General features: G+C 42.0%; 1 protein-coding gene across 3 annotated transcripts in view; it reads left to right on the top strand.

Annotated features, from left to right (window-relative positions):
• The window catches only part of LOC122404704 (RB1-inducible coiled-coil protein 1), a 67168-nt gene that overhangs the window by 17544 nt on the left and 22119 nt on the right, over positions 1-27505 (top strand). For 2 of the 3 annotated variants that reach the window (XM_043408902.1, XM_043408900.1), the window contains exon 3: positions 18137-18160. The exons of the other annotated variant lie outside the window; for it this stretch is intronic. In XM_043408902.1, coding sequence (XP_043264837.1) covers positions 18137-18160 — 24 coding nt within the window. The remainder of the gene's footprint in view (positions 1-18136; positions 18161-27505) is intronic. 3 annotated transcript variants of the gene reach the window in all.

Genomic DNA, 27505 nt, shown 5'->3' with positions numbered 1-27505 from the left:
CACATTTTCCATCCTGACGACGCGAAATACAATTATACTGTTACACGTTCTTGTTGTGTCCATCGAGGATGGATCAATATGTTAGAAACGAATTCAATCTGCCACGATTAATAAGCAAAATCCGGATGGGAAAAGCACTCGAGACGCGTAAACCTGTCGCGAACTGAATGAAATGTGTTTATTAATCGCTTTATTTACCCGACACCCGTAACCACGGTCATCGGTGTTACGTGATCCAGAATGACTAATACAATTTCAACACGAAGATCGAGCTATTTAATACAAATATAAAGTATGAAATATCTCACGAAGTTTAACGTTTCCGATAGTCGTATCTCGATATTTTTATATCCGGGTCGTCGAAAAGAATCGATTTATGCAAAACAAGTAGTCCTTGACAGGAGGATTAAACTTTTTTTCTCTGTGAATCTGTTGTGTCTCGATTTAGAAAAGAGCAACAAATTGTTCCGGGTTTCGAAAATACATAAATCTCGGAGAGCAAATCAGAAACGAATATTCGAGTTGGTGTAACAGAGAGTAAAAAATTTCCGAAACGTTGTCTAGAAATAACGAATTCCTAAGGATACATATTGTACATAAATTAGCTTTGGTAAAAAATGGTTTTATACGAAATATACACTTTTTTCTCGTGGCTTGGATCATCGATATCAAGGTGAACTTGAATCCTTTAAATGGAATTTCCTCGTTATAGTCTCCCAGAGTGAATTCCGAGTCTTTGCATGGCATTTAAAAAATTGTTGAGTCGAACGATCGAAAGGGTTGAAACCGGACCAGGGGCGTAGAAACGAGCACCAACGAAAACCTGAAAGGATGACACCTCGACCACGCGACTCAATCGATTCTTTTCATCGTTTTCGTCCCTTTCTATCCGCTCGGTTCGTCCTCTTCGCCTCGAGTTTCATGCGGTAATTCACGTTCCTCGACGCGTACCGGTAATGCGACCGCAGACCACACGTACCCGTTGCGATGCACCTCGCATTGACCGTTTCCACCAGCTCCCGATGAAGTAACGATCAAGTTCCCTCTTATCCGCCAGCACTTTCGATTTTCCTCGCGAAACGTGCTCGCCGCGAGCGCGTCGCCGACCGATCGGGAACGCTCGGTTTTCTCGAAACGTACATTTTATCGTCTTCGTGTATGCAACGGCATTTTTCACCAGTCATTTTTGCAGACATCTCCGCGCGACAATCGTTTAAAATTCCACGTCCTTCGTTTGTTGACTGGCTTTCTGACGCTTCCGACCGACGGCATTGTTATTTCCGTATTCGACGCAGCCTCTGGATTCTTCTCCGTTCGCTGCGTACGATCTCGATAGTTTTCCATATTTTATTGCACTTCTTTCGCATAGTCCATTACTTAAAATACATTTTTTAATTATTTAAACGGAGATATTCAATCGAGACTGTGCTGAAACAAATTTTAACAAAATCTAAAGATAAATAATATTCTCTCGCGTGCATTGCGTGTAACCGTTACAAGTATTTTAACAAAATAACCCTAAAAAGACTAACGTTGTTGCGACACTTTCAGTACTCGCCAACAGAGGGCTACCGTCGACCTTCCTCTCTCGCAAGTGCTTGACCGACCCACCTATTCGTACATATACACTCTTCGACAAAACACAGTTGGAGTTTAATATTTAATTGCAACAGAAATCGAACCTAAAGATAAATAATATTGCATGCATCGCGCGTAACGGTTACGAGTATTTTCTCAAGGACCGCGAGAACGAAAAATTTCGTGTCACCAGCATCCGGTCGCGACCAGCCGCGCGGATATAAATTAATTTGCCGATTACGGTGTTGTTAATATTTACGTAACGATAGTGCGCGGCGAAACCCTTGACACGGCCGCGTCGCAAAAAATTACTAAACAATCTCGTCGCGATACGGCGACGACAACGCGACACTTGTAATTTTTTCATCTTCGCGGCTCGTTTAGATCGTTTTTATCGTTTCCGTCGTAAAAGCACGATAGCGGCGCGCAGCAGGCCTTTTCCTCTCTCGACAATTTAGCGGGTCGCGAAAGAAGAGGCAGACGAGCGTCTCGTTAATCGTCCGTCCCATTCTTATCGTGCCTTTCTTGCTCCATTTCGAGGGACGATCGTCGACGATGTAGTCGTCTACGGACTGATCGTAGACGCAACAAGACTTTGACCCGCGTGAATGAGCCTCGTGATCAACTTCGACCTGATTCTTTTATCCGACGGATAACGATCTGCCTCTCATCGGGAGCCTTGCGTCCAGTTTGCTCGGACGACGCCGATGCCTTGGATTGGCGGCTCCGTCAATTTCGAGGCGGAAACTGGGTCACTCGCTGCGCCGTTTTCTAAGCAAAATTGGTTAATCGAGGAGACGCGCGTGCCACGATGCTACCATAGGGTCTTGTGAAATAGGTGCCGGTCGAAGCTAGGGCAAACTGGAATCGGAGCCATCTCAGATTTTCAACTTGTTCCAAGAGCCGTCTGTTTGGACCCAAAACTGGGTCAACTTTGTACGTCGTTGTGTAGGCATAATTGGTTAATCAATGCAGATGCATTGTAGCTATTGGGTTGTCTGGAATCAGGATCGGTATAGAAGCTGCAGAAACGGGGAGGTATCCCAGATTTCCATGTTCTTTTTAGGGCTGATGTTTCTATTTAAACAACAAATTCTTCGTTCTTCGTTTTCAAATTAAGTCTCGTAAGGTTTTTCGTTAGATAACCCGTAGTCGGTCGAGCACTTGTGAGAGAGCTAAGAGCGTAGCCCTCTAATGGCCAGTGTTAGAACTGTCGCCACAACGTTAGTCTTTTTAGGGTATTTCTTTACAATCGAATTTACAATTTGTTTTACCACAATGTCGTTTAAATATCTCCACCTACACAATTAGAAAATTTACGTGATCCAATCGTTAAATAACGAACTATAAGGGAAAAAAAAAATAAAATATTCATAGACACAATATTATTTTGAGAATTAGTAGTCAGAAGGGAAATAAAAATATATATTTCACGAGTCTAATATAATCGTTGGACGTTGTTATCGTTGAAAATAAATTTTCGTCCGTATTATATAGACTCTATCGTGCATTGTGCTCGATTTATTAAAGCGACGGAGATTTCTTCCGCGGTTGGGCGAACGCTCGTGGGTGTATGGCAGTTGTAGGACAGAGAAGAATACGTGTCTGCATAGGACCAATATAGATACGCAGAAAACGTTCCAAAGTCACGCGAACGATTCCGGTAACGCTCAGATATGTCGTCAGAATTTGTTCCGTTGCATGACGGGTTCCCGTTTAAAAAGAATGGCGTACGGAACGAACTAATGGAACGGTCGTTCGCGAAACGCGCGTGACAACTTTAGAAGCAAACACATCCATGCTAGGCGCTTTCTCCGAACCTTTTCTCCGGTAACAAAAAACTCACTGACCAAGGTCAGTTTCGTTTTTTTCCCCCCCATTGCAATATTACTTTTCTCGAAGATAATGGCTGCTTATCGTATGCCTTTAATCACAATTATTGCGCAACACGAATGAACGTTACAAAACATGCATTGGGTAAACAATTTGAAGGTCGAAATCTTGAGCATCGATATTATTTCGGTACGTTTAATCGTGTGCAAAGTTTTTCAAAATATTTTTCGGTCGATACAATTTCTTCGACTCTAGAGAAAATTTACATCACCCAATAAGATAACGATGTTCGGTCGATAAGTGAAATTTCCCCGTCGCGCGAGGTTATGAGTATATGTTGTGCACAATGTGAAATATTTATATATCCGGTGTTTGGGGGAAAAATGCAAAATCGTAACGAAACGTCGCGTGTAACGCGCGGCGATCATAAGCGTGCAAAGGACGCGTTGTCGAGCGAAGTCAAGGCGAAGAAGGCATTCTCTCGTGCGACCAGCCAGTTGTCACGATCTACATACGTTCGAGTGCTCGATGACCGGGTCTGTCACACGCTCTATCGATAGTCGAAGCCACTTACGCGACGTTTTACCGTCAGCTGACGATACGACACGCGAGGCCTCGCGTCGGTCGACCGACAGAAGCGACGATTCCGCTCGTGGAAACGCGATTTCGAAGCTACGTGATGCGCGACGATTGCGTCGATCAATCGACCGTGAGGATACTCGAGCATTTCGAAACGTTTGCCTTTAATCCTTCGCGGCGAACTTCGAACTCGACGGCTGTCCTAATCCGAATTCCGCGATTATTCGATTGGACATTGCGACAGATGCGTCGATAGCCAGATTTTTACCAGATGCGTGACGAGCCTAAAACAAACGCAATCGTGCGTGGTCAGAATTAGTCGGAAGATTATGTTATCACCGACGATAATGTCAGTTTTAAAACAAACTTGGAAAATTGGTTACCTTATTAGAGTTTTTAATTTCGTCAGATAAAAAACTGATTCTATTTTTATTCTCAGTCGTATACTTTAATTGAAAAGGGAGATATCAGATTATCGTATCGTGTAACAGATATTTCACAGTTACATCATGATCACGATGCGATACAGAATAATTAAATCAGATAGAATTTACGAGTCGTGTATGTTTTGCAACTATTTCGGATGGAAGTTCCTCTTTAATTTATTACATTACCTCAGATCAGGTGCTCGATGTTTCGAACCGCATTGGCCACACACGCGACGGTAGTTCGTATTGTATGTACCGGCTGTCGCGCACGTTCCAACTCCATCGATTGATTTCTAATTGTATTGCATGCACTGTCTCTGCATATCTGCAATTTCTAAAGAGTTTCTACCGATGCAGAATACACTATTTATAGCGACCCAGTGGACAGAAGCGGTAGAATTTAAAGCTGATGACCGAGCAACGTTCGCGCCGTGAACTTTCTGTGGGAATTTTCTTGCATTAATCATTTTTCGAACTTCCGATCTATATCCATAACACGTTGATTACCAAGTCGATTCTATAATGAAAATTTGTCTGGAAACCAGTCAAAACTTCTGCATAATTTCTTTCGATAGGTACTTCGATTGAAATTTCAGAACATCTAAATTGCCACTGATGGTGACTTTCTACGAACACCGTTTGAATTCGTGACACGCATCGTGTGCGGAAGTGCACTGGTCGCATTTGTAAACCTCGTTGTCAGACCGCCCCATAGGCGTTCTCCGCACGTTGATCACCAAGTCGATTCTATAATAAAAATTTATCTAGAAACCACTCAAAACTTCTGCATAATTTCCTTCGATAGGTACTTCGATTGAAATTTCAGAATATCTAAATTGCCACTGATGGTGACTTTCTACGAACGCCGTTTGAATTCGTGACACGCATCGTGTGCGGAAGTGCACTGGTCGCATTTGTAAACCTCGTTGTCAGACCGCCTCAGAGGCGTTCTCCGCACGGACTGCACCGATCGAAAAGCTTGAAAGTTTCGATCTAGCGCACGCAAGCACAAGGTTGCAGTAAGCGCGATAAAAGCGTGAAATTCGTCTTCGGTTTATCTCCGATCGTAGCGTTTAATCAATCGAACCGGGATTCCGTTGCAAGCAGAAAGGGCGAGTTCGACTCGAGATTCGCTGATTTTTCAAGGGGGATTCGGTGCAAAGGGGATCCGATTTCTCGTTCAATGGTAGAGAAGCATTAGAAGGATTCCGGTTTCCCGGTTCAGATAGGACGGGGCTTCTTCCCCATCGTCGATATCTTTGCTCGACCATCGAATTCAATTGGGTCCGTGTCGGTCAGCTGATTCTCGCTGTTGGTGCAAGGTGCGTGCGAAATTGGATTTCGTGTCGTTGGTCGGAGAAGTCGAGGATATAACCGATCCGGTTCCTACCTGAACGTTCGCGAGAAAATACTCTGCGCCCATTTTTGCGTCTTTTTACGGACCCTGGTTTCTTCTGCCGGTTGGCCTTGAATTAATTTATGCCGCGCGATTCGGTTCGGACATTTCTCGGAGTAGGCCATCACGGTCGGTCTTTGACCTAAAATTCGACGCAGATCCGACAAAGAAGGGGGACCCTAGGTTTCTTCCTCGCCAACTTTTTAAAATATGCAAATATTAAACCATTACTATCATCTCCCGCTACGGTTTGAATTTTTAAAAATTTACTAAACGTTTTTTAAGATGCAATTTAAAAAATTTAGAAGTCTCTTTTAACTCGTTTTTATTGCGAGCAATTCCCAAACAATTCCGCCTTGACCGTGAGCGATTATTTCAAGAGACTAGATCCCTCGATATGATTTTATTTTAGACCACACTACTTGGCACAATGCGTTATTTCACGATGTCGTTGTGAACAGAGACTCCCCTCGACTCGCTTACGCTAATTTTGTTCTCAGGTTCTAGATCGAACAAACTTGATAATAAGTAAAAATAAAAGTTCTTGCAAAACCCAGAACCGGATATTTATTTTACCGCCAGTACAAAGGATCACCTTTCTCTCCATGCACTTTAAAACGCTTGATCTTTCCTTTTTCTTTTGTTATCAAAATTCAATTCAAATTCTACAAATAAAACCAATCTTGTTGTTCTTGGAAACAACGTCGAACGACGAGCCACGTCGCGGATCGAAACGCCAAAAAGTCGATTTCTCCGAATGTTAATCCCCCTTTTTGCTGTTGGCCACTTAAAGCGTTATGTTCTCTATATTGTTATTGCAGAACGAGTTTGCGATACGGCCATTGGTATCTGCTCGTAAAAGTCGCCGCGAAAACGTTCTCCTCGCGCGGCGTTTTAATAAATCCCGCGGTTCAACGACTTTTATCTTGCTATCAGAATTCGTGTTTCTCCCAGCGAAAGCTGTGTCCGGCGATTTATGCGGTTGCACGCGCGTCAGAGACTATCGCGCGCGATTCGAAGGACCTGTCCGTTTCTGTTTGCGCGGATGTTTCGCGCGTTTCGAGCCGTGTATTATCGAACACCGGGGGATTGATCGCGGTGCCGAACAGATATCTGACAGCTAATGATAACCGTGTAAACATTCTTTTCGTACGCGTGACTGGCTTTCGCGGAGGGGGGGCTTCGATAGTGTGTTTGTCGCTTTCAGTAGCTCGATAAGTTTCTTGTTTATTGAAGCAGCGATATAGATGTGCAGAAGTTCTTTTTAAGTTCTGCATATCTTGCTCGAATTATTTTTATTTGCGATCCTCCGTTTCTACAAAAAATTTACGAGGCTCGTGACGTCCGTCGGTACTTCTTACGGCGTTTTAAAGCTATTTTATTTTCTAATTATTTTTCTCATTCAATTTCGAGGCAGTTATTTAAAGATATTTCAAAATATTTTTTTTTTTAAACTTTTTCAATGATCACCTTTTAAACGAGTTCGCAGACCTGCTAACCAAGGCTGTTCGAGATCCCCAAATACACAAAGAAACGTATATTTGAAAAGGTGCATCTTGTCGGCAAGTTTGACGTCGAAACTTGGGAGATCGTTCGTTTCTCAGATTTTTTATCTCGACGGGTTTCTCGAGAGTCAGGATTATTTTTAACCCAGACCATTCAAATTTAATACATTTGTATCGGAGACACCTGTACACGGACTTTGCTACGAGTCAAATGAAATGCACAGCTATACGCGCGATGACTTAGCAACGAGTTAGATAAAACGCACGAGTATGTTCTCGCGGGCTCTAATGCGTTAAAAACGTCCGTTACGATAAGAATATTGATGCATTGTAAAAGTATGTACTCGGTGATGTCAGAGTTGGCCGCAGAAAATGCAGCAGCTTGTTTCTTGATGGAGACGAACGCGTCCCAACAATTTCCCAGCGCCTCTGAAACCGTTTTCGAAACATTTCACGCGAATTTCTCAATAAAAACATTTATTCGGCAGAAACGATGATGCACGTATCGCGAGAAACGCGCGCAGGAACGAAGAAGAAATAACGCGCTCTAAAAGACATTGGTCGTGTTGCACAAGTACAAATTACATCAGAATCCGCAACGGAAAGATTTGCAACCCGAAACGCTGCATCATACCGTAAACGACGGATCGAAGATTCAGCGTAACGAGAGCCCATTAAAAAGAAAACGTGGACTCATCGAGTAATCTTTTACACTCGTCATTTTTTTTCTCCCTCTCTTTTTTCTTTTTTTTCTTTTTACGTCGCAATTGCCGCCGCAAATATATTCGCGTATCTCGAACGGAATAACGCGAGATTGCTTACGCGTTTGGATCCACGGCAGGCCTTTTTCTTCCCCACTTTCCAGCCCCTGAGACAAAGCAAAGCGCAGTTGCAACTATTGCGTCTCTCGTCAGCCCTATTTATCGTCTTTCGTGGACATTTTGCACGCAATTGTTCACCGTCGACGCGTCCAATCCGCATCAATGTTATTCCGTGATACGGAATTATTTGCGTAACCCCCTGCTCTCCTCACCCTAGTATTTTTAGCGACTACTCGCGTGTGCCTTGCGATTGGGGGAAGGAAACTCGGCTCTGTCTTCCATTCCTCCATTCGTGTAGGCAACTTGCTGATAATTATCAGTTTCGTGTTCGAACAGATCGACGAGAATCGCAGATAGCCTGGTTAATTCGGAATGGAAACGTTTGCGACGCTATTTTCAGACGAAGAGAAATTGGCACGTGTATATCATAGTAGTGCCTCGATTATTGCGCGGAAGTTCGTTGCGTGTTATTGACGAATAGAGGGAATATGGTCCTCGTTATCGACAAAATAAAAAAATTTCAAATCGTTCTAAAAAAATTATTTTCCGTTGCGAGGGTCAATTACAACTATTTTTGGTCGATAGACATACCCCCGAAATCCTACGCACTTTTGAGAAAAGAATTCCTGTGTACAAATAGGTGATCGCTCGAGCGCTTGTGAGAAAGTCAAGTTGGTGGTCATCTAGTGGCGACTACGAGAAGTGTAAAATATGATACTTTCTGACGATGTACACAAGCTGTGGATTGCAAATTGGTAGTATTTGATAGATCTAGCAAATATATTTATGCAATAAAGAATCGACGGCGTTATTTTTTATTTAAACACGTAACGTTCGAACGAGTATTAACGTTTCGTTAATTTGATACGCTGTTTGCCATGGTCGTCGACTCGAATACCATCTGCACCGAGTCAGCGCGGTTCTGCATGGACCTTCGAGGTTTTCTGCCCTTGAACTCGCCGAGGTCCCTCCGTTCCGCGAATCTCCTTACGTTATCGCGGTGGCACGGAACGCCGGGAACTTTCTGATACACGGAATAGCATCGAGCACGGTGAAAGTGACTGCTCGAGGAAGCGTGGATAGGCAGTAGAGCCGAGTCACCTGACTTTTCTAGCCGGCGAATGATCGATGACCTAATCATCGTGCCGAGTCTTTTATTAATGCAGTTATCCTTAAGCTCAAGGAAGGAAACGGGAAACGAAACGCTGCTATTACTCAGACGTTAATTCTGGCGTTTAATTGTGCTCCTTGGATCGCTGAGAGTATCAATCACGTCTCTTTCCAATAATTTCTAACACGTAGCCTCGTGATCCTCTTTTCTGATTTAAAAAATTGTACACCCCCCTCTGGATGTTTTGTAACTTTATTGCATCTGGAAACGTCCATTAAGATTGAAAACGTCAATGAAAGAAATTTTTTATGACGTCAAAGATAACGCTACTCGAAGATGCCGCACACCTGGACAAATATTTAAGAACATCCGCGTAACGAATATTTGTTAATGACTAGGAGCATCGAGGTGACTTGAAATTCGAACGGAGAAAAATACCGTTGCTTCGCGAAAGTAGAAATGGGAAATTTGAGACGGTGTTTGATATACTTCGGTAACACATTACGTAAATATTGTTCGAAATGGACGCTTTGCTAGCGAATTGCATAAACACGAGTTCGAAACATTTTATCAATGTTTGTGAAAACGGTGTTCGAAACGAGACTATCAGCGAATTTAATGAGGCGATGTCTCGTTTTAAAGGACCCTGAATCCAATAATATACAACTTACGGAACCGTAAGAATTGTTTATTTTATGTAACACTTGGTAACCATTCAAACGTCTATTCAGTGAAATGAGTCAACCGTTTGTGAAATACTATCTGCTATTTCCTGCGTGCCATTTTCTGTTTCCTGTATCTAAGAAACACCAATGTCTGTTTATTTACGAAATCGACCTAACCGAATATTTTATTTTGTGTAATTATCCATCGTGTAACGAAATAATTTTCTCACGACCGTATCTCGTTGTACGCTACTTGCTCCTATCGAATCTATTCCAACTTTTTCCAAATTGCGATCGTTGATAAAATACGGATCACTGTTATCTCGCGAGGGTGTGTTATCAATCACGTTCCCTGGTCCGTGTTTGCAAAGGTGCCGCAGAAGGAAACGCGAAAATGCAGATCTGGCCGGTGAAACGACAGGAACAGTTTTCTGAAAATCGACCGTGAACTTTGACCGACTCGTTGCTCCTCGGTGTTAGAGCGGGCGTGCATTGTCTACGTGAGTTTCCACTGGAATAATGGAATGCACGACCGTCCGCTGGTTTTTCCTTCTATCTTTCGCGCGCGGAATACGTACGCGGTTTGACGCGTGACGCGGAATGACGCGACTTTAATTTAAAGCAGACAACCTGGCACCGCGTGCGAGTCGGCTCGTGTGTGCTTCTCGCAGCGTTTCTCAAACACCGTCCAACAACTGACCACTGTAAAACAAACGGAAGTCTATATTTTACAAATATTTTATACCCTAAAACATTAATAAAAAAACATAGATTTGTACTGAATTTCTCAAACCGACACACACACACTGCCCAACTCAAAATACTCAAATCTATATTTTACAAATATCTCAAAACATTGAAAAGAAACGTAGATTTTTAACCACACATATTTTTACTGAATTTATAGGGAAAAATAATTTCATGTGAATGAAAAATTGTTAAAAGGTAAAAAACAATTTGTTTTGATCGTGTTTGAATTGAGAACGTCTCCTCGAGGTTGTTGGTAAGTAGATGAAAGATGAGAAACACTGTTCTATCGGATGCACGTGCCTCACGGACGCTGGTTTCGCATCCACTAGCGCGCGATTCGTGCGTTTCGCGGTTATTTCCGTCGGCCGTAAAAATTAAAACGATCCGAAATCTCGAGTGGCGAAACGAGATTTCGGGTATCGTGGTCGCGTGATGCGTTTATTTCATCTGCATCATGAATCTCTTTTTATCGCGTGTAACGCGAATCTCTTCGCTCCGTGTCAATCGCGGGCGAGTGTTACGCAAACGATTCGCTCCAAATGTTCGGAAACCTGTCCAGATTTCGGACAAACGAAATCGATTTTCTTGAAATTTGTGATCTCCAAAATGTATTTACGAAACATCGACGACGATTTTGAAGCGAAGTTTGCGTACCTATATTTAAAAACTGCAGTTTATAAGAAGTATGTATATTTCGACGCTTCTGTGGTACAACCAGACGCGTTAATAACTTACGCAAACTAAATAGTTAGAGGTTAATATCTGGGAGCATAGAGTGAAACACGGGACAATGGAGCATTTGTGATCGATTCGACACTTTCTTTTTTTAAATACATTCCTGTGTCAATAATTTCGTGATCCACGGTATGTTTTCAAAGTCTAATTTCATATTGTTGATTTAACAATCCGTTTATAACAGTTTTTCACCTATCAATGTGTTTTAAAAAAGATAAAATTTATGGTTGAGGACGAATCGAATCTTCTAATGAAGTTTGAAATTAAAATGTTTCCTGGTAAATTCCAATGGTATTTTTATTTATTCGCGTGTCGCGATTCCGGGGAACGTTAATTGCGTCGATTGTGCGATCGTTCGAAACGATCGGGCCCGCAGATAAGTGAATCGTCTATGATTCTTCGTGTTAATAATTCATCGATATAATCACTATTATTACCAGCGCGAGAGTTATCTGCGAGTGACACCTGGACGCCGATAGAATTGAACAACTCACCTCTCGGCGAGGTCGACGTTATCTGTGCCCGTGATTTCGTTGTTTGGGGATAATTGGCCGACGAAAGAGCAATTCTTCGAACAGAATTCCCTGGCTTCCAAGTACCGCCAATATATCGCAATCATGCTCGTAATTTCACTCGTCGATCACACAGGATCTTTGTTTGAAATTTCAATTTTAGATTTTCGATTTCAACTTCCGATCGCGTGTACCGTTGGATCTTTAAATTTTTATTCGATTCTCGATCCCTCGGGACTCCGCTTCCCCAGACTCGATATTAACTTGGACGTATTCGAAGTTTCCAACGCCCATCCAACTTCGAACCTTATCGATGTACCTTAATTCTCGTCAGTTTCAAGATTCGATCGTTATTCGACTTTCGTTTTCATTCTCGAAAACAATTTCATTGGAATTTTCATTCACGAACGTTTGTTTCACATTTATGAAAACAAAGAGTGATTAGCCACGCCCAGTTCCAGACAATTTATATCGTTCTTGCAATACGTTCTTAAAGGTTTTACTGCGCAACAAACGATTCGGTACCGCGTTGTTGCTGCATTCGATGAATAATTTTCGCCAGTTTTACTTTCTCCGAGTGCAAAAATTAAATTGCAGAATACATTCCTTGTTTGGTGCAAGCGGACAATGGCGCATTCATTATAAAGGTCTAAAGTACACACTAGATCAAAACGAATTGCAATACATGCGTCAGTCGCGTGCGCATTTGTGTTTCGTAGAAGTTAAAATTTTCCTGAATATCGAAGAAAATATATTTAGTAACGCTTTATCAGTCTTAATTTAATTCAACGACTATATGTTTTGACTCAATTTTATACCTTCTTACTTTTTTAATTCATATTATACAAAAATTGTTCTCGACGATGACTCGAAACGAGATTCATCAGACTGAAATCTATCATTCTCGAAGATTGAACGCTCGACGTTAGAACCAAAACTGACTGTGTCACAGTTTATCGTAATCCTCGTAGCCTAAAGAGGCCACTTTCTTATCGTTTACTGTGCGACAAATGGAGTCAATGAACACGCGAAATGACCGAGAAGAAGCAATAAATAACCAGTCCGAGTTTCCAACTCCTAATACGAGCTGCGGAATCAGCCAACGAGAAAAACAGAATACGGGTCAGAATCGACCCGCCATCATCGGATCATACCCAGGGAGGGGAAAAGAAATTTAATTCAATCGTAAATAGTGGAAGTAATTCGTCACACGGGGGCTTTTTCAGCGGAGAAAAGGTGAAAATGGTACTTGTGGAATTCGAGAGGGAAAATGGAAGTAAAATTGAGCGTTTCTGCAACGAGCAAGCAAACGCGTTCATTATTTATCACCGTTACGCGGTGGTTGGTTTGTACGACGCGTGCACGTGTCTATATTATTCCCTTTCCCGGGCTGGTTTTATTTTCTAACTATTTCAACAGAACGTGGCCAGGCGGCCATGCGATTTTCTTAGCAACGTCGAAGCTCGTTTCGCGATCTTTGCGAGCGCGCACGTATGCACACGACGCAATCGTTCGAAGTGGCTGCAATTTACCAGACACGCTTCCCTCGTGGCTGAATCGCGCTGCTTTTTGCCGCGTACCGTAGAAAATTGTTCCAACTCGCGATTAAGGTAATCGTGTTTATGTCTCTTCTTTACCCCCTCCCTCTTTTTCTCTAAATCTATCTTCCATTCTCGCGCGATCGAGATCCGAGAAAACGCCGAGAAACGAAAGCAGAGGAAGGCGTCGATTCGAAAGCTGTCGCGACGATAAATTACCGACGAACTCTGCTCGTTGCACTTGACGTACGTATTGTAATTATAGCAATAGTTCGGGTCTGATCTAAACGAGGACAAAAGAAAATAAAAATCGTGGTTATCCGATTCCTTGGTAGGTGTCATCGAAACTTTGGAAGACGTTTAATCGCGTTTCTTCATATTTTTTGCTATATATTTTCGTTCTCCAAAATGATAGGAATTGTGCCATTGAGGGGTCCCGATCGGTCGAGTTACGTAACGAGGATTATGTGGAGCAGATGTAATAAATGGGGTGACTTTATCTAGCTCGAAATGAAATATTTATACTAGCCACCGCGTTGAATGCTGTGTTGCACCACTTATCGCGTAGTACTTGTCAGTCATCTAAGTATCAAATGGGGCGATGATTACGCTGTCACTTAAAGGTTATCGAATATAATTACGGCTATCGAGCTCTTATGGTTTCTTAGGAAATTTTGGTGCGCAGAAACTTTCGGTCGTTTCGAATTTCTGTTATAAAAAATTAATTTTTTATTATTCGACACGCAGGTACATCGTGACTCGTGTTTATAGGTTCATAGAAAGGTCATTTATATTTAAAATACCTAATTATAATGTTGGCAGAATTATTCGATGAGTCAATTTTTCACACAGTGAGGTATTTAAGGGTTAACATTAAAAATAAAGTTAATCGACGATCGTGTCGCGTTGGATACACTGGTTCGAGTCTAGTCACCAGCATCAAGTTACCTCTTGGGGGGTCAAAAAACACATATTACTGTAGAATTTCTCTTTATATCATTAACACTTCTCTATCGAGTTTATAATCAGGAACCACTTCATAAATAGAAGCAAACACAGTTGTAATAAACAACGTTAGGTAGACATAAATGGGGAAGAAGAGTAACTAAAAGCGAGTCAAAGGAACAAATTAAAAAGGGGGATATTAGAGACACCTAATGCCATTTCTAACATAAAATTATTGCTTCCCGACGGAGTCGATGGAAATGTGCATCGTTGCGTATTGCGGGGTTTTAATTAGGCAATTCGCAGAAATCTCGGGTAGAAGTAGGTCGCAGAATTCCACCTCCGCTCGCCTTTGTTGCGATCGAAACGATCGGATCGGCAACGTTCGGCGGAAACGTTCGTAAGCCCCGAACGACAGGTTCCAACAAACACTGAAACGATATTCTGTATATTTCCACGCGCGTGTGTTTACGCTCGCGTACGGTGTAATTGCCTCTCGGCCGAGAGAGGGTGATGTAAGTGCGAGCGTACGCCGACGATATTGTTCTTCGTCCGGAGCCCGGAGGATTCTTTTTTCCTTTTTCTTCCATCCTGCTTGGAAACGCGCCGCGATTTTCCGTGTATCGCTCTCCCACTGTGCGCGATTATACGGCAGCCGTGCGAACGAGGTCGGAATCGCGTCCGCGGCTTTGTTTCGCGCGTTCGTTGCGACCCTTCGGGATCCTACGGGCGCCAAAGAGTTCCGGAATATGCCCGAAGCGAGCGTCGTTTCCTTTATTCGACGCCGTTTTGCACCGCGGGGGAAAAATTGGTACCGTTTACTGGGCAAGGTTGCTCCGTGAATGCGAATTAGCACTCTCGATACGCGTCGCGGGCCTCTTCGGGCGAAAAGGGGCTCGAGTCGACGGGAAATCGTAACAACGTTGGCGGATTCGAGAATCGTATTTCTTGGAATAATAATAGACCGCGGACGTTTATGCAGGAATATGCAGAATATATGCTAAGCACACTGTTGGACGTAAGTATTGCCGAAGTACGCAATTCCGTGGATGAAAAATTTATATAGTTGGTGAAAAAATTGTTTACACTACGTGATCTTTGCTTGTCCAAACATGGAATGAAATTCATAACGTAGGAATCATACGATCGTTAAAAGTGTGTTTTGAAACGTTGTATAGTTGATATTTTGTGCGAAGAGGACTAGGAATCGTTGACTGTATCGCTGTGTTTCTTTTAGCCTTTTCGTTTCTGTGCACCAAGTTTTGAACTTCACCTTCGAGACGGATACGCAGGTGAAACTGAGCTCCGAGATAACTATTGCTAAGAACTTTCTACCTGCAGACGTTTTTCCTTCTCTAATTGCCTAATGTTCTAATAACAGTGATCGAAAGACGTTAGGAGTCTAGGATAAGAAAGCTATATTCTGGATTCGCGTAAATGAGTCAGTATTTACTTTAATGTTTGTCCCGGACTCAGACTTCTGATATAATATATATTCTTCTAAGTTATTCCTTGTATAAATGTAACAAATGTCTCCGTCGACGAAGGGCTAATTTCGTCGAAGTTGGATACAAAATTTCTATTGGTTATTTCCGTGAAAAATTTGGTTGACTCCGTTCACCTGGGATCGCGATTGTTCGACCGCGATTGCCAGTGCCCCGAGACGCCACCGATTCGACTCAGTCGGTTCTGGCGTTCGATAAAAAAAGCTGCGGTGCATGAAAATTGCAGTGAAAACGCTCGCGCGGTATTTCGCTCGGCGATGAAAACGCGAGCGATATCCATTCTGGCCGTGATCCGTCGACGTTCGTCTCGACAGCCCCGCCAAGTGGAATCGATACGGTGTATTGAATCCATCGGCCCCGTTAGGTCCTTTTATGTAACGCCCGTCAGGATGTTGAGAAAACAGAAAGGAAAGTGTGGAGTGTGTGGGAATGCGCGGTAGCGTTACCGTTTGTTACTTAACCTTTTCGCGCGATTAAGTGGGAACCGGGAATTGGGGGAATAAAGGAACGAAGACGCCAGACTTCGTGACTCTTGTTTTTCTATGTTTTTCAGTCATCTCGCCTCGTTTCTCGTGCTGTGTCTTTCACAGAGACACCGAGCTCCGGATGCCAAGGTGCGTCGAGAAACCAAATTGGCGCCAGGACAGAATTTTCATATTCTGTTATCGATTCGGTCCCTCGAGGCCGCGAAAAACGACGCCCAGACTTTGTCCAAGGTCTCAAAAATCGCCAGCGATGCACCGCGGAGCGATTCGGTAGATAAAAATTCATACAAATTGCGTTGGGCGAAGTTTGGCTCGCGTAATTGAAACAAACCCAATAAAGTAAACGCGAATGAACCTTTTTTTTTTACTTGTGAAACGAGTCAAGAGTAATAAGACGCGTACTCGAGACGACCAAAATTTTAATTTTTATACTTTTCGCTATATTTTCGTAAGAGTAGTATCGGTGAATTGCCGAGGTCATGCCGAGTAAAACGAGTCCAAACACGACCTAGTTCCGACCACTTTAAATTATACGTTACTCGAATCGGTATTAAAAAATTTTAAATTAGGTATAACTAAAAGTTGTCCGAACTAGGTCGTGTTTGGACTCGTTTTACTCGGCAGGACCTCGCCAATCTGTTGGTAATATTTTCGCGAATATATTACGACAAGTATAGTTATTTTAATTTTAATTTTTTTTCTGAAATTTTCCCCAACTATTGAAATTGATTTTTTCCTTCCTTACGGATCGTTTCTCGAGCATTTTGTTCGTTTTTGCTGCTCGAAACGGCGTCGACGGCGTTCGTTCTCGCGTTAACTCTCTCGAGATGGTTGGCGCGCGGAACGGTTGGATTTTCCGCGACCCCTGGAACTCCCTGATCCACTTTAAAGGCGGACTTTCACGGCACTGATATGCTCGATAAAATGCGCGGTCGATGAGAGGAGGTGTGCCGTCGCGGCTGCGAGGAAAGAATATTAATTCCGAGAGAGCGTTTCACCGCGGCTGTACGCGCCGACTGCGAGAGATCGAGAGTATCGTGGTTCGATAGCCTGGGAAATCGAAAACGCTCCGGCGCCAATCGCGACCAATTTCGAAAAGTATTGAAATTGCGCGGACTTAGCGATTGGAAATTTTTAAACGATCCACTAAAAAAGTTGTTGCAAGACCCTTCGTTGCTCATTAGTTCAAAGCACAAGTTTCTTGTGGTCGTCGTCGGGTTGTTTCAAAGACGCAAATGTTAGGAGAACGAACTCTGCGCCATAAATTACTCGGATGATCAAGGGTCTCTGACTCGCCACATTGACCACCATCTTTGTAGATTTTAAAGAGCCCTGAGTCAGAGTCTGATCGTCTGAGACGATCTAGGCTCGTGAATTTTCCAATGAAAATACACTGTTTCGATACTTTGGAAAAGTCAACTGAATCGACCGGGTGTCCTGATTTATTCAATACAGTGAAGTAGAACTCAAACAATTTGTACAATTGAATCGTTCGTATATGTAATAGAAATTTACTAATTCTCAAATTCAAATGACCAAAGTTCGCGTTCAGATAAATGGGTTCAATTATAGAGGTATGAAATCGTTCAATTGAATCGTAATTTAATTTTAGTATTATACATAGTGGGTAAACAAAAATGTACTGTTTTTAAGTATAGAAAATTTCTTAAAGACACCCTTCATTAAATTATTTTGCAATTCTATTTATCAAGTGGTTATGTAACTTAGTACTCAACGTTTATTGTTACAGAAAAAACAGGAGATCATCAGAAGGGTATTTAGTAAAAGTATTTAATATTAGCCAGATTGAATTTGAACGTTTTAAACTTTGGCAATTCACATCAGCGCTTGTTTTCGATGATAATTTCCCTAAGACGTGTTTCACTAATTGTCTTGTTGCATGATTTACTAATAAAATGGTGAGCGCTGTTATTCAGAACCAGAGACAAGTAAATTATTAATGGTTTTCTTGTTTTGTACGTTGATTTATTAATACTTTACTATCGTTTTCACGGCGTTACGTTAAACAGTGACAAATATTTACCGAGATAGGCGTATTAATGTGCGAAAACTTCCAAAAATACCTGCTTCGCTGATACGATTACGTTCGTGGTAATCGTCGGAATTAAAATAAAACCATTTCTGATCAGTAAACATACATGTGTGTATCGTCCCTACCTCAGTAATTCATTGTGTCTGAAGAAGAAAAAGAATTTTATTTGAACTAATTTTTCTTAGAAATATTGTTGATATTATTACAATTTTAATACAATTTGAAATTACTCAGTTTGTGAGAAGTCATTGAACAAAATTACAGCTTCTGTAGTTTTCCACATATCCATACAAAATTCCCACGAATTTTTTGAACGAAATATTTATTTTCTAATTTCTCCGAAGAATTTGTTTCGATCACGGTACGCGAAAGATAAGGAATAAGCAAACGAACGACACTAATTCTGCACCGGATCAAAGTGCATCGTCTGGATCGTTCGATCGATGCCCAACTGACCCGAAAATTAATGCAAATCAGCGGCCATCGAGCGACTAGGTGTTAAAGACTCGACGGAAGCCAGCTAGGAGCTCGCAATAAAGCATCGATGTTGGCACTCGGCATCGAGGCGGACCGATATTCTTTATTTAGCTGTCGATAACCAATCGGTCGGGTGTTATTTAGACCCTCGATACTATTTCTCTTCGCGTTCGCCCACACAGCCATGCTCATTGTTACGGTGAAGACCAGTCGATGGCGATTATCGCACCCCTTCTTCCGGCGTCCACCCCGAGCGACGCTGAAACGGGCACCTTTGCGGAGCCGATTAGAAACGAGCAGAAAAATATGTTTTCCGCTTTTGTCCAGAACCGTCTCTCTCTCGTCGTTCGTTCGTTTCGAAAAAAAAAAAAAAAAACATCGAAGCGAAAGTCGGCGTTAGGGTTATCTTCGATCGGGTCAAGATTCGACGGGGAAGAGCTCGTCTCATCGGGCCAATTAACTGCACGCGAATTTATCGCTGACGATACGCTTTTCTTCTGTCTCGCGACGCTCGCGAGATAAACCAACCCACGTACAAGGTGTCCCATTTATTATTAATAAATCGAAGCTATTTTTTTTCATTTCCAAAAGATATTAGTTTAGAAACGTTCTTCGATCTCAGCTATCGTTTCGAAGATATTCCTGTGGATTTAAATGGGACGTGTACGATTAAAATTTAATTTTAAATTGCACTTTCAATTGGTCGAAATTTATATTGTCTGCAAGTTCGTAGATTACAAGGTTATTTTACAAAAAAATATCCATAACCTTGAAAAATTCTTTCGTTATTTCATTGTTTTTTTTTTAGAATAATGTAACTTTGTGTTAAGGATTTTGTTCAAGTGTCAAAGAATGTCTCGTTCGTCACGATGCAATTACGTTCGCCTAGATAGTATCGTGTAAAGGGGTAGTTATTGGATTCGTTTCAGGTTGGTATTTGTATATACGGGCGTAACCCACTGCACCAGAGCGGCTGCATCGTAAATTATGAACATTTATTGACAGGAGATCGTAGATTCAGTAGATACGTAGTGCTCTAGCGTGACGTATAGCTGCAATATATCAGATACTTGGACGAGATCCCAGCCTTGAGGGTTTATTCTAGTAACGCGAGGGTTTCCTTCGCGGATCTCGTGCTTCTCGATCGCGGTACATTTTTCTGGCGATGCCAGGAGCTTCATTCATTATGATTATATCAAATTTCCCGACAAAGTCATATCCAACGATAGCGATCGTTCTTCGTAATCTTACTCTTTTTTTCAAACAACCGAATCCACGTTGATCGCAAATAAAAGCAAAACTATTCGATCCAAAATGTTAGTTTCAGCTTCGACGACGTAAGCTTTTCTCAGTTTCGGTCCACGACTCGTTTCCATTTCTAGGTCGAAGGAGAACTTCTAAACTTGCATATGAATTTGTTTAACCAGAATGAATTCTGGCTTTGGTAGGAGCGGTTCGAGGCAGAAAACGGATACGAGAGTGGTTTCGGTAAGAAAAGGGGCACTCCGGGAGTAAGTGCTCCGTTCAAATAATAGAACGTTCGAATAACAGTCGCGTTCTGATAGTCGAGCATTCAGAAAATGGAGGCCCTGCACGAGGGTTGCTGGTTCTCTGTCCTCCGTGTCTTTTCTCCGGCTCCGACTTGTCTCGCGCACGGCTCTCTGTGGTTTCTGCAATCTCGTGTTTCCTTTTTTCTTCGCGGGGAGCTCGAGTTCCAACTATTTCACCGGCTACCCCGTTGAAACCTTGTATATTATTGGTTTTGCCTTTCGCGTTGGCGCGCCAGCAGCCATAGACCATCGAAAATAACAGGTATTTCGATCATCGAATGTTTTTATTTTTCACGCTTTAATTCAAATATACGTACAACCACTGGGAAATATAATTTTACCTTCGAGTTGAGACCGACAATCAAAATATTCGAAATTAATTATAGTTTTATTTTGCGTGGAACGATCGGAATAAATTATTATCCGCGTTTAAAATTGATGTAACATCGCGTCGAGTAATTTATGAAAGTGGCATAACTCAAACATCCGACAAAATTAAATTTATCGCCCATTCGGTAACCTACATTCTTCCAATAGTGAAAGAAATGTTAAAAAATTATTGACTCAGGCCACTTTCATAATCGTCAGCTCCTTAACTATTATTTTAATGTCGAAGATAAAAATTATCTATTAACACGTTGTTAACTTAAGATAACGTGTCATAACTGTTTTTCCTTATTTTTTAGCTGTCGTCTCTGACCTTCGTTTTACATTGCTTATTTTATTTCTCTCGCTCGCAGTGCAACTTTATTATTTTCGTTTTCTTACTGCTTTTAAAGTCAGATTAACAACTCGATTTGTAATTTAAAAACAGCGACGATATTTGTAGCGGGAAAACGTGTCTTGGACAGAACATAAAAAGAAACGAATCGATTTCCTCCGTCGCCGAAACCAGAAGCAATGTAAACACAGTCTAGCCACGGGTAACGAATTATGTTGCTTGTTTCTTCCGCGTAAAAAGCTCAAGGTTGATTTACAGAGCGGGAAAACGCACGATTCGCGTGGAAACGCCTGGCGGTTTATTTTTAAGAAAACAACCGCGAGAGTTACGACGTGTTCGCGCCGATGTCGGCGCAATTGTGCCAGGAATTCGTTCTAATTGAGAAAACGCATGACCGTTTTAATGGCAAAACACGCCTAACAGTAACTTTCACCGAGAGCGAACTCTTTCGCCCAGCAAAACAGTGTACACGCGTTACTCGCGATATCCCAGTCGTTAAATTTCTTCTTATTCGTTCGTATTAAGGTGGAAGGAGTTGCGGAAAAACACGCCGAGACCCGTTCGCGATTTAAAAGCGTTTTAGTGGAATATTAAAGACGTAATGTCTTCGATGAATTTGCATGAAAACGTACGCTTTTAGTGTACCGCAATTTATGGCTGATTCCTGCGAAACATCAGCCATTTCGTACGCCTTTCTTCTCGACGCGCGTGTTTTGTATTTGCACAGAAGCTCGCTCGACTTTCGTAAAAGCGAACGTAACCGTTCCGTTTCTCTGTTTATCGTTCAACTGTTGCGCGGGGGATCCAACTTGTCTGCTCAACATCGTATTCGTCGGATGTGTATCCGGCGAAACTTCAATTTGAACGAAACAGCGATCGAGTAAACCGTCGAGTCTCTTTTAATTGGGCTAACACGCTTAAAAGTGCGTCAGCCATTTTGGAATTAAATTCTAATATCGAAGGAACTGCGGTTGATCTTCGAGAACAAGTAAACAACGTCAATTTTAAACTAAGACAAATGGATGCTCGTTGATGATATGAGAAAATATGATTACTCCGATCGATCGCTGGCGTCTTTCCAACTTGTTCATAGATCGTCGGTAACCAGCCATTATATCGTGTCAGATGGGTAAATTTTAATCAGAGATCAATTTTATCAACAAATTTTTACATAATAAATAAAATTATTTTTTATAAAAAAATAAAAATGTCAATCGGGGGAATCGAACTCGAGTTCCCCAGCGCGGAACGTCAATGCTTTATACGTTGCACCAAAATGAAACTCATTGAACGTTGCGATTGAATCGAATTTTAATCGAAAAATTAATTATAAATATCTAAAAAATAATTGATCTTTCGATGTTCGTAAACAGGAGGGCGAAATCTAGCAGGGTGCAAAGTTTCGGTTGAAATCGGTGACCCTCGGGTCTTGGATGTTCCGCTTGTGGTTTGGAGCACGTTGGGCGATAAGGTAGCGAACGCGTCGCGATTTCCTTCCTCTCTCTCTCTTTCTCTCTGTTCCGTCCACGATATCAAAGCAGACATTTCGCCGTTGATGGGTTCGCGGCCCATCGAGCCACTATGATTCTTCATTCATGCGTCCACGCGGTTCCATCGAGACGTTTGCCAGCGGCTTTCATGCGTGCCGACGTCGACCGCAGTCTCGGAGCCGCGAGGGGCTGTCTATTCGAATGAAAGAACATTCGCAATCGTCTGGCACACGATGTTTCGCGGACCGTGGCCCGAGACCCATTAACCCTTTAATAAGTTGCGATGGGACATAAATATTCGCTACAGCGTCGAATATCCGATTATACGGATGCGAGAACGAGGCTGGGATCGGTCACGGAGCTCAACCTCTTCAGAAACTAATTGCTCTGTTCGAAATAAATTCTATCGCGAAAGCACACTTGTTAATTTTCATAAATTAGACAGTCACGGATGATATTTAATTTTGAGCAAATTTTCTGCGAATTTTTGTCGATAAAAAAAATTTAACGAACTCGAGTACAGAAATATATTTTAATATTAACGATTCGGTCGTGGAAAAAGATCGTGAGCTAGCGACGATTTCGAATTCGAGGAAGGAAAATTGCGAAATCGGTGTCTTAAGAAATGCAGAGGATCGTGCAAAAATTGGCAACGCGTCGCCGAGAACGTACGGAGTTTGAGAAAGGCTTTGAATCGTGCCACTGGTGTCGGTCAAATTGTAGCAGAAGTTGGAACGAGCGTGCAGCGTATTGTACGGAAACGTAAATATTTAAAATGCAAGATATTTATGTGTTCACCGTCGCTAACTAAGAGCCACGAGAAAGCTCGTTTGCAATTTGTTGGAAAACATATTTTTACCCACGAAACGAGATTTGCATTAGACGGATGGGGTTATTATTTGCACCAAGAAAAGTTGTAATTTATTGTCCATTTTATTTTTTGGAGCACCAATGAACTCTGTTTGCTATTCACCCTCGTAGAGCACGATGATTCTCGTTTGGTGATTCGGTATCTCGGTTACCGTGGACTTATTCGAAAATTTGTATACGACAGAAAAGTTTACAAATTCAATTTGTAGCAACTTTGGTCGTATATACTTTCGACGTAAAAGCAACTGTAGGCGAGATACCGTACATTTTATGCATCCATCCCTCACTCGCGCTGTAGATATGCAACAAGTTTCGTCGGTTCTGATCGTTTCCATCGACGCGCGCTCTATTTGTACAGATTTACTCATGAAAACTATATTTCCATTCGATCGAAGTGATTTATCTTCATTTATTTTTTATCGAATCATTGCTCGTATAATTTTCTCGTTATTGATTATTCGAATGGACGTGCGTCAAGTGTACACAATATGAGCTATCGGTTTTTTGAGTGATATCGTGACTATATAGGATGTCCCGTGCAATATGGATATTTTTAGACACGAACGGCACCCGTGTTAAAATTATTTCAAGTATAAAATGAACATTTACAACCCTCGTAATATTTTGTCTATTCTTTATATGGAAATTTCAATTTTAAGTTCCGAGAGATTTGAGAGGAGGAAAAGTTATTCGATTTAAAATTTTTTTTTTAGCGAATGGAACATTCGTTTGTTCGACGAGTCCACCCACAATTTCCGAACACGTAGGCGAGTGTTTGCAATGCGATAGAATGTATAATTAGAAAAGGGGAGCATTAGTCCAAGTTAAGATATTCTGGGAATTCAGTGTCGTGCCGCGAAATTCTTGGCCCCTGTTTGCCAGGTTCACCCTGCGCCGGAAGCTTATGCAATTACGTGATTAAAAGAGGTCACCGTCGCTATATGTAGTACGCGACACACGAGCGAATTTTCATCATCTTTACGCTCTACCTGCGCCTCTGCATTGTTGTGTTGCGCGGCATAAATAGGCGGGCAGATTGAAGCCACCTACTCGAGACTCTTCTAGGCGTTTCTTCTTACATAATTACCAACAGAAAGATATTATAAATTGGAATACAGAAAAAAAACAACGAGTAAACTTTAAAGAAAAAATAGGTGAAAACAACAGTAGCCAGACGAGGGCAAAGAAAGATCTTTTCCTTCGCGTTTCAACCCCCTCTGCAACCCCTTTGGAAGATTTATAATAGAACAACTCAATACGAGTTTCAGATGTCTTCATACTTTGTCAACCACTTCCTTCGCAGTATTTGCATTTCAAAATAATTTCACGAGCTAATCCATGAACTCTTTCACCTAATTGTATTTCTAATGAACTCGTTTCGCAGTCGAGCAAACATTGTGATACCGGAAATAGCAATAATTGCGTATCGGATCTGTTTCGAAGACCGAGAACATATTGCGTTTCACTTTTTCGCAATACTTGCAGCATCGTAATTCCGTTTTGAATCAAAGTCAAGATAAATGATTTTCTTTTCGACTCCTTTGTAACCTCTGCCCCCTTTTCTTACGTCCGATAGCACACGAACACAGAGCTACGTAGGTAATTTAACCTCAATTTCAAAGAGAAATCTTAGAGGAACTTCGGGGAGGGAAATTAATGCTTCGAAAGATCAGAGAAGCAACAAATCTGGGACTCAATTTCCCTTAATGTCCTCGAGTGCGACCCTAGTAGCGATTTTGCACGCGAATTCGCAGTTGGAAATCTCAAGAAAACCGAGAAACGTGTGCAGATCTCGAATCACACAGAACGTACACACACGATGCAAATACCGTGATCGTATCTTTTGCGTCGCAGTTCGAGCGATCGCTCGTACGCGTCCACGTTGTCGCAACTCATTTTCTTTTCCGCTCAAATAGGATTTATTTTCCCGCGTCTATTCGTCGTGGACGATCGTCCGGGATCCGTTCATTCTCGTATTTGCAAATAGTCGTTCGGGTTCGCACGGCCGCGATCGAGAGTTCGAGACCCGCTGTGTCTATTTGCCGTCGGTTCCGAATATGCATAATGCACGCGGATCGAATGAATATGCATAATATCGAAGCGCAGCTGCGTTCTCAGCGAATAAATCACCGACAGGTTTTAAAACTTCCTCCTTCTTGGCTTCGTTTCTTATTCTTCTTCGTCGTTTCTGTCGCGCCCCTGTTGTCGACGAATGGTAATCGAGCGGTTTCTAGGTCGATTAATAATCGGTTGATCATCCGATGCATCGCAATAATGCAAATTAACGGGACTGATTCGTATCGCGACCGTAGCCCCGGCGAACGCGAAATTTTACCATGCTCCTTTTCTCCCTGGTCTTTCTTTTTATTTCGAGGTTCCGAGATTACAGTTTTTGGGTTAAAAAATTTTTCAGAATGCTTCTTTCTCCCCCCTCTTTGCTTTTCTATTACAAGTCTTTTACGAAAGGAGACCTTCGCTTTAATTCATTTTTTGCCGTATGAGAGGTTTATTTACTCCAAATTAAGAAGTATATGTAGTTGTTGTAAGGAAGAAAGGAGTGGTGTGTCGAGCACTTGTGAGAGAAATAAAGCTTGAGCGTCCCTCTGATGGCGAGCGCGGGAACTATCACCGCCACGTAATTAAAATTTCTTGCGATTCTCTTCGTCCACGATTTCTGTACTAATTTTAAAATCGTATGAATGTTTTAGTAAATAGTTACTTGATTACGAATACATAGATTCTGAGTCGAGTGCCTGTAAATCGACCAGAAAGTCGCAGTTTTATTTACGGGTAGCTCTGTCCCTGCAATAAAAATTATCGAGTTATGGCACCCAATCTGGCTGCGAAAGTAGATTAAAATCGAGCAAGTCGGGTCTTTCCCTCGTTAGCGCGCGAATGGATTTTCTTTCGCCGTTTTCCGACGCGACGAATGCCGGAACGAACGACTTCCGCGCGAGAAAAAGGAAACATCGTTCGGACCAGCGTCGCACAAAATCGATACATCGTCCAACAGTTGTGCAACCTACACTTTAGCCTCGATTTACCCTTTCCATCCGTTGTCTTTCGCCACCCTTTTCGTTCACCGTTCGGGGTACTTTTCTCCGTCGAATTTCGGTCGAGTCCGGGGCTCGAAACGCGAACGACGATTGGCCCTCTCGAACGAGCGCCTGAATCTTTCATTAATTTTTCCCGTTTTAGGGTAATCTTATTCCTCGCCGGTAATGCGATTCAGCCGGGGACTCGATCGCGAATGGCACTTTGAATTCGTTGAATTCGAAGACTCAATCTCTGTAAATCGGATCGTTCGATCTTGCGTTTGTCGAACAACTCTATCCGGGACATACGCGGATCCTTTCCAACTTTAAATATTCGGCAATGGTGGACGTCGTGGAGTCAATATTTCATTAAAAATTATTTTTATTATTTAGACAATTTAAATAAATGTTTAAGTATTTTTCGTAAAAAGAAATTTCATCGATCCCTAGCAATTATAACACTCTTCGAGACAAAATTAATTGAGCGTTCAAGGCCACCGGAGGCCATCATCCCCCTTATGTTTGACTAATTTCCTCCCTTCGCCTCGTCTCTCGGCCCAGCGAGAGCCAATAGACTTTGAAATGGAGAGGGAAAACTGGCATGGCGTAAAAGTGAGAGTCATATCCAGTACGATTCAGAGTGGGTAAAGGTGTCCTTGAACGGATAATCGATTCTATTCCGAGCATAGTCACCGATTTCTCCAAATACATCCCTCATCGTGGCATTAAATATTCAGAAATCGTAATCACAACTTAGAAAAGTATCATCGACTATTTTTTGGAGGCTCAGAAACCAGCATATTACCATTTCTTATCTTCGAACCGGAACGATGAATTAGTTTAATGTAATTTTAAAAATATTCCTTTTACCCTACCCAGATAGTAGTTTTTGCTTTCTTTGAATTCATTGGAATTTAAAGACT

This window comes from Colletes gigas, unplaced genomic scaffold (genome assembly GCF_013123115.1).
Source record: "Colletes gigas isolate AHSC1104 unplaced genomic scaffold, ASM1312311v1 Colletes_gigas_Sc00003, whole genome shotgun sequence".
NCBI classification, from domain to species: Eukaryota; Metazoa; Arthropoda; class Insecta; order Hymenoptera; family Colletidae; genus Colletes; species Colletes gigas.
Note: the sequence above shows the minus strand (reverse complement) of the source record. Positions and strands in the feature narration are given on the sequence as shown.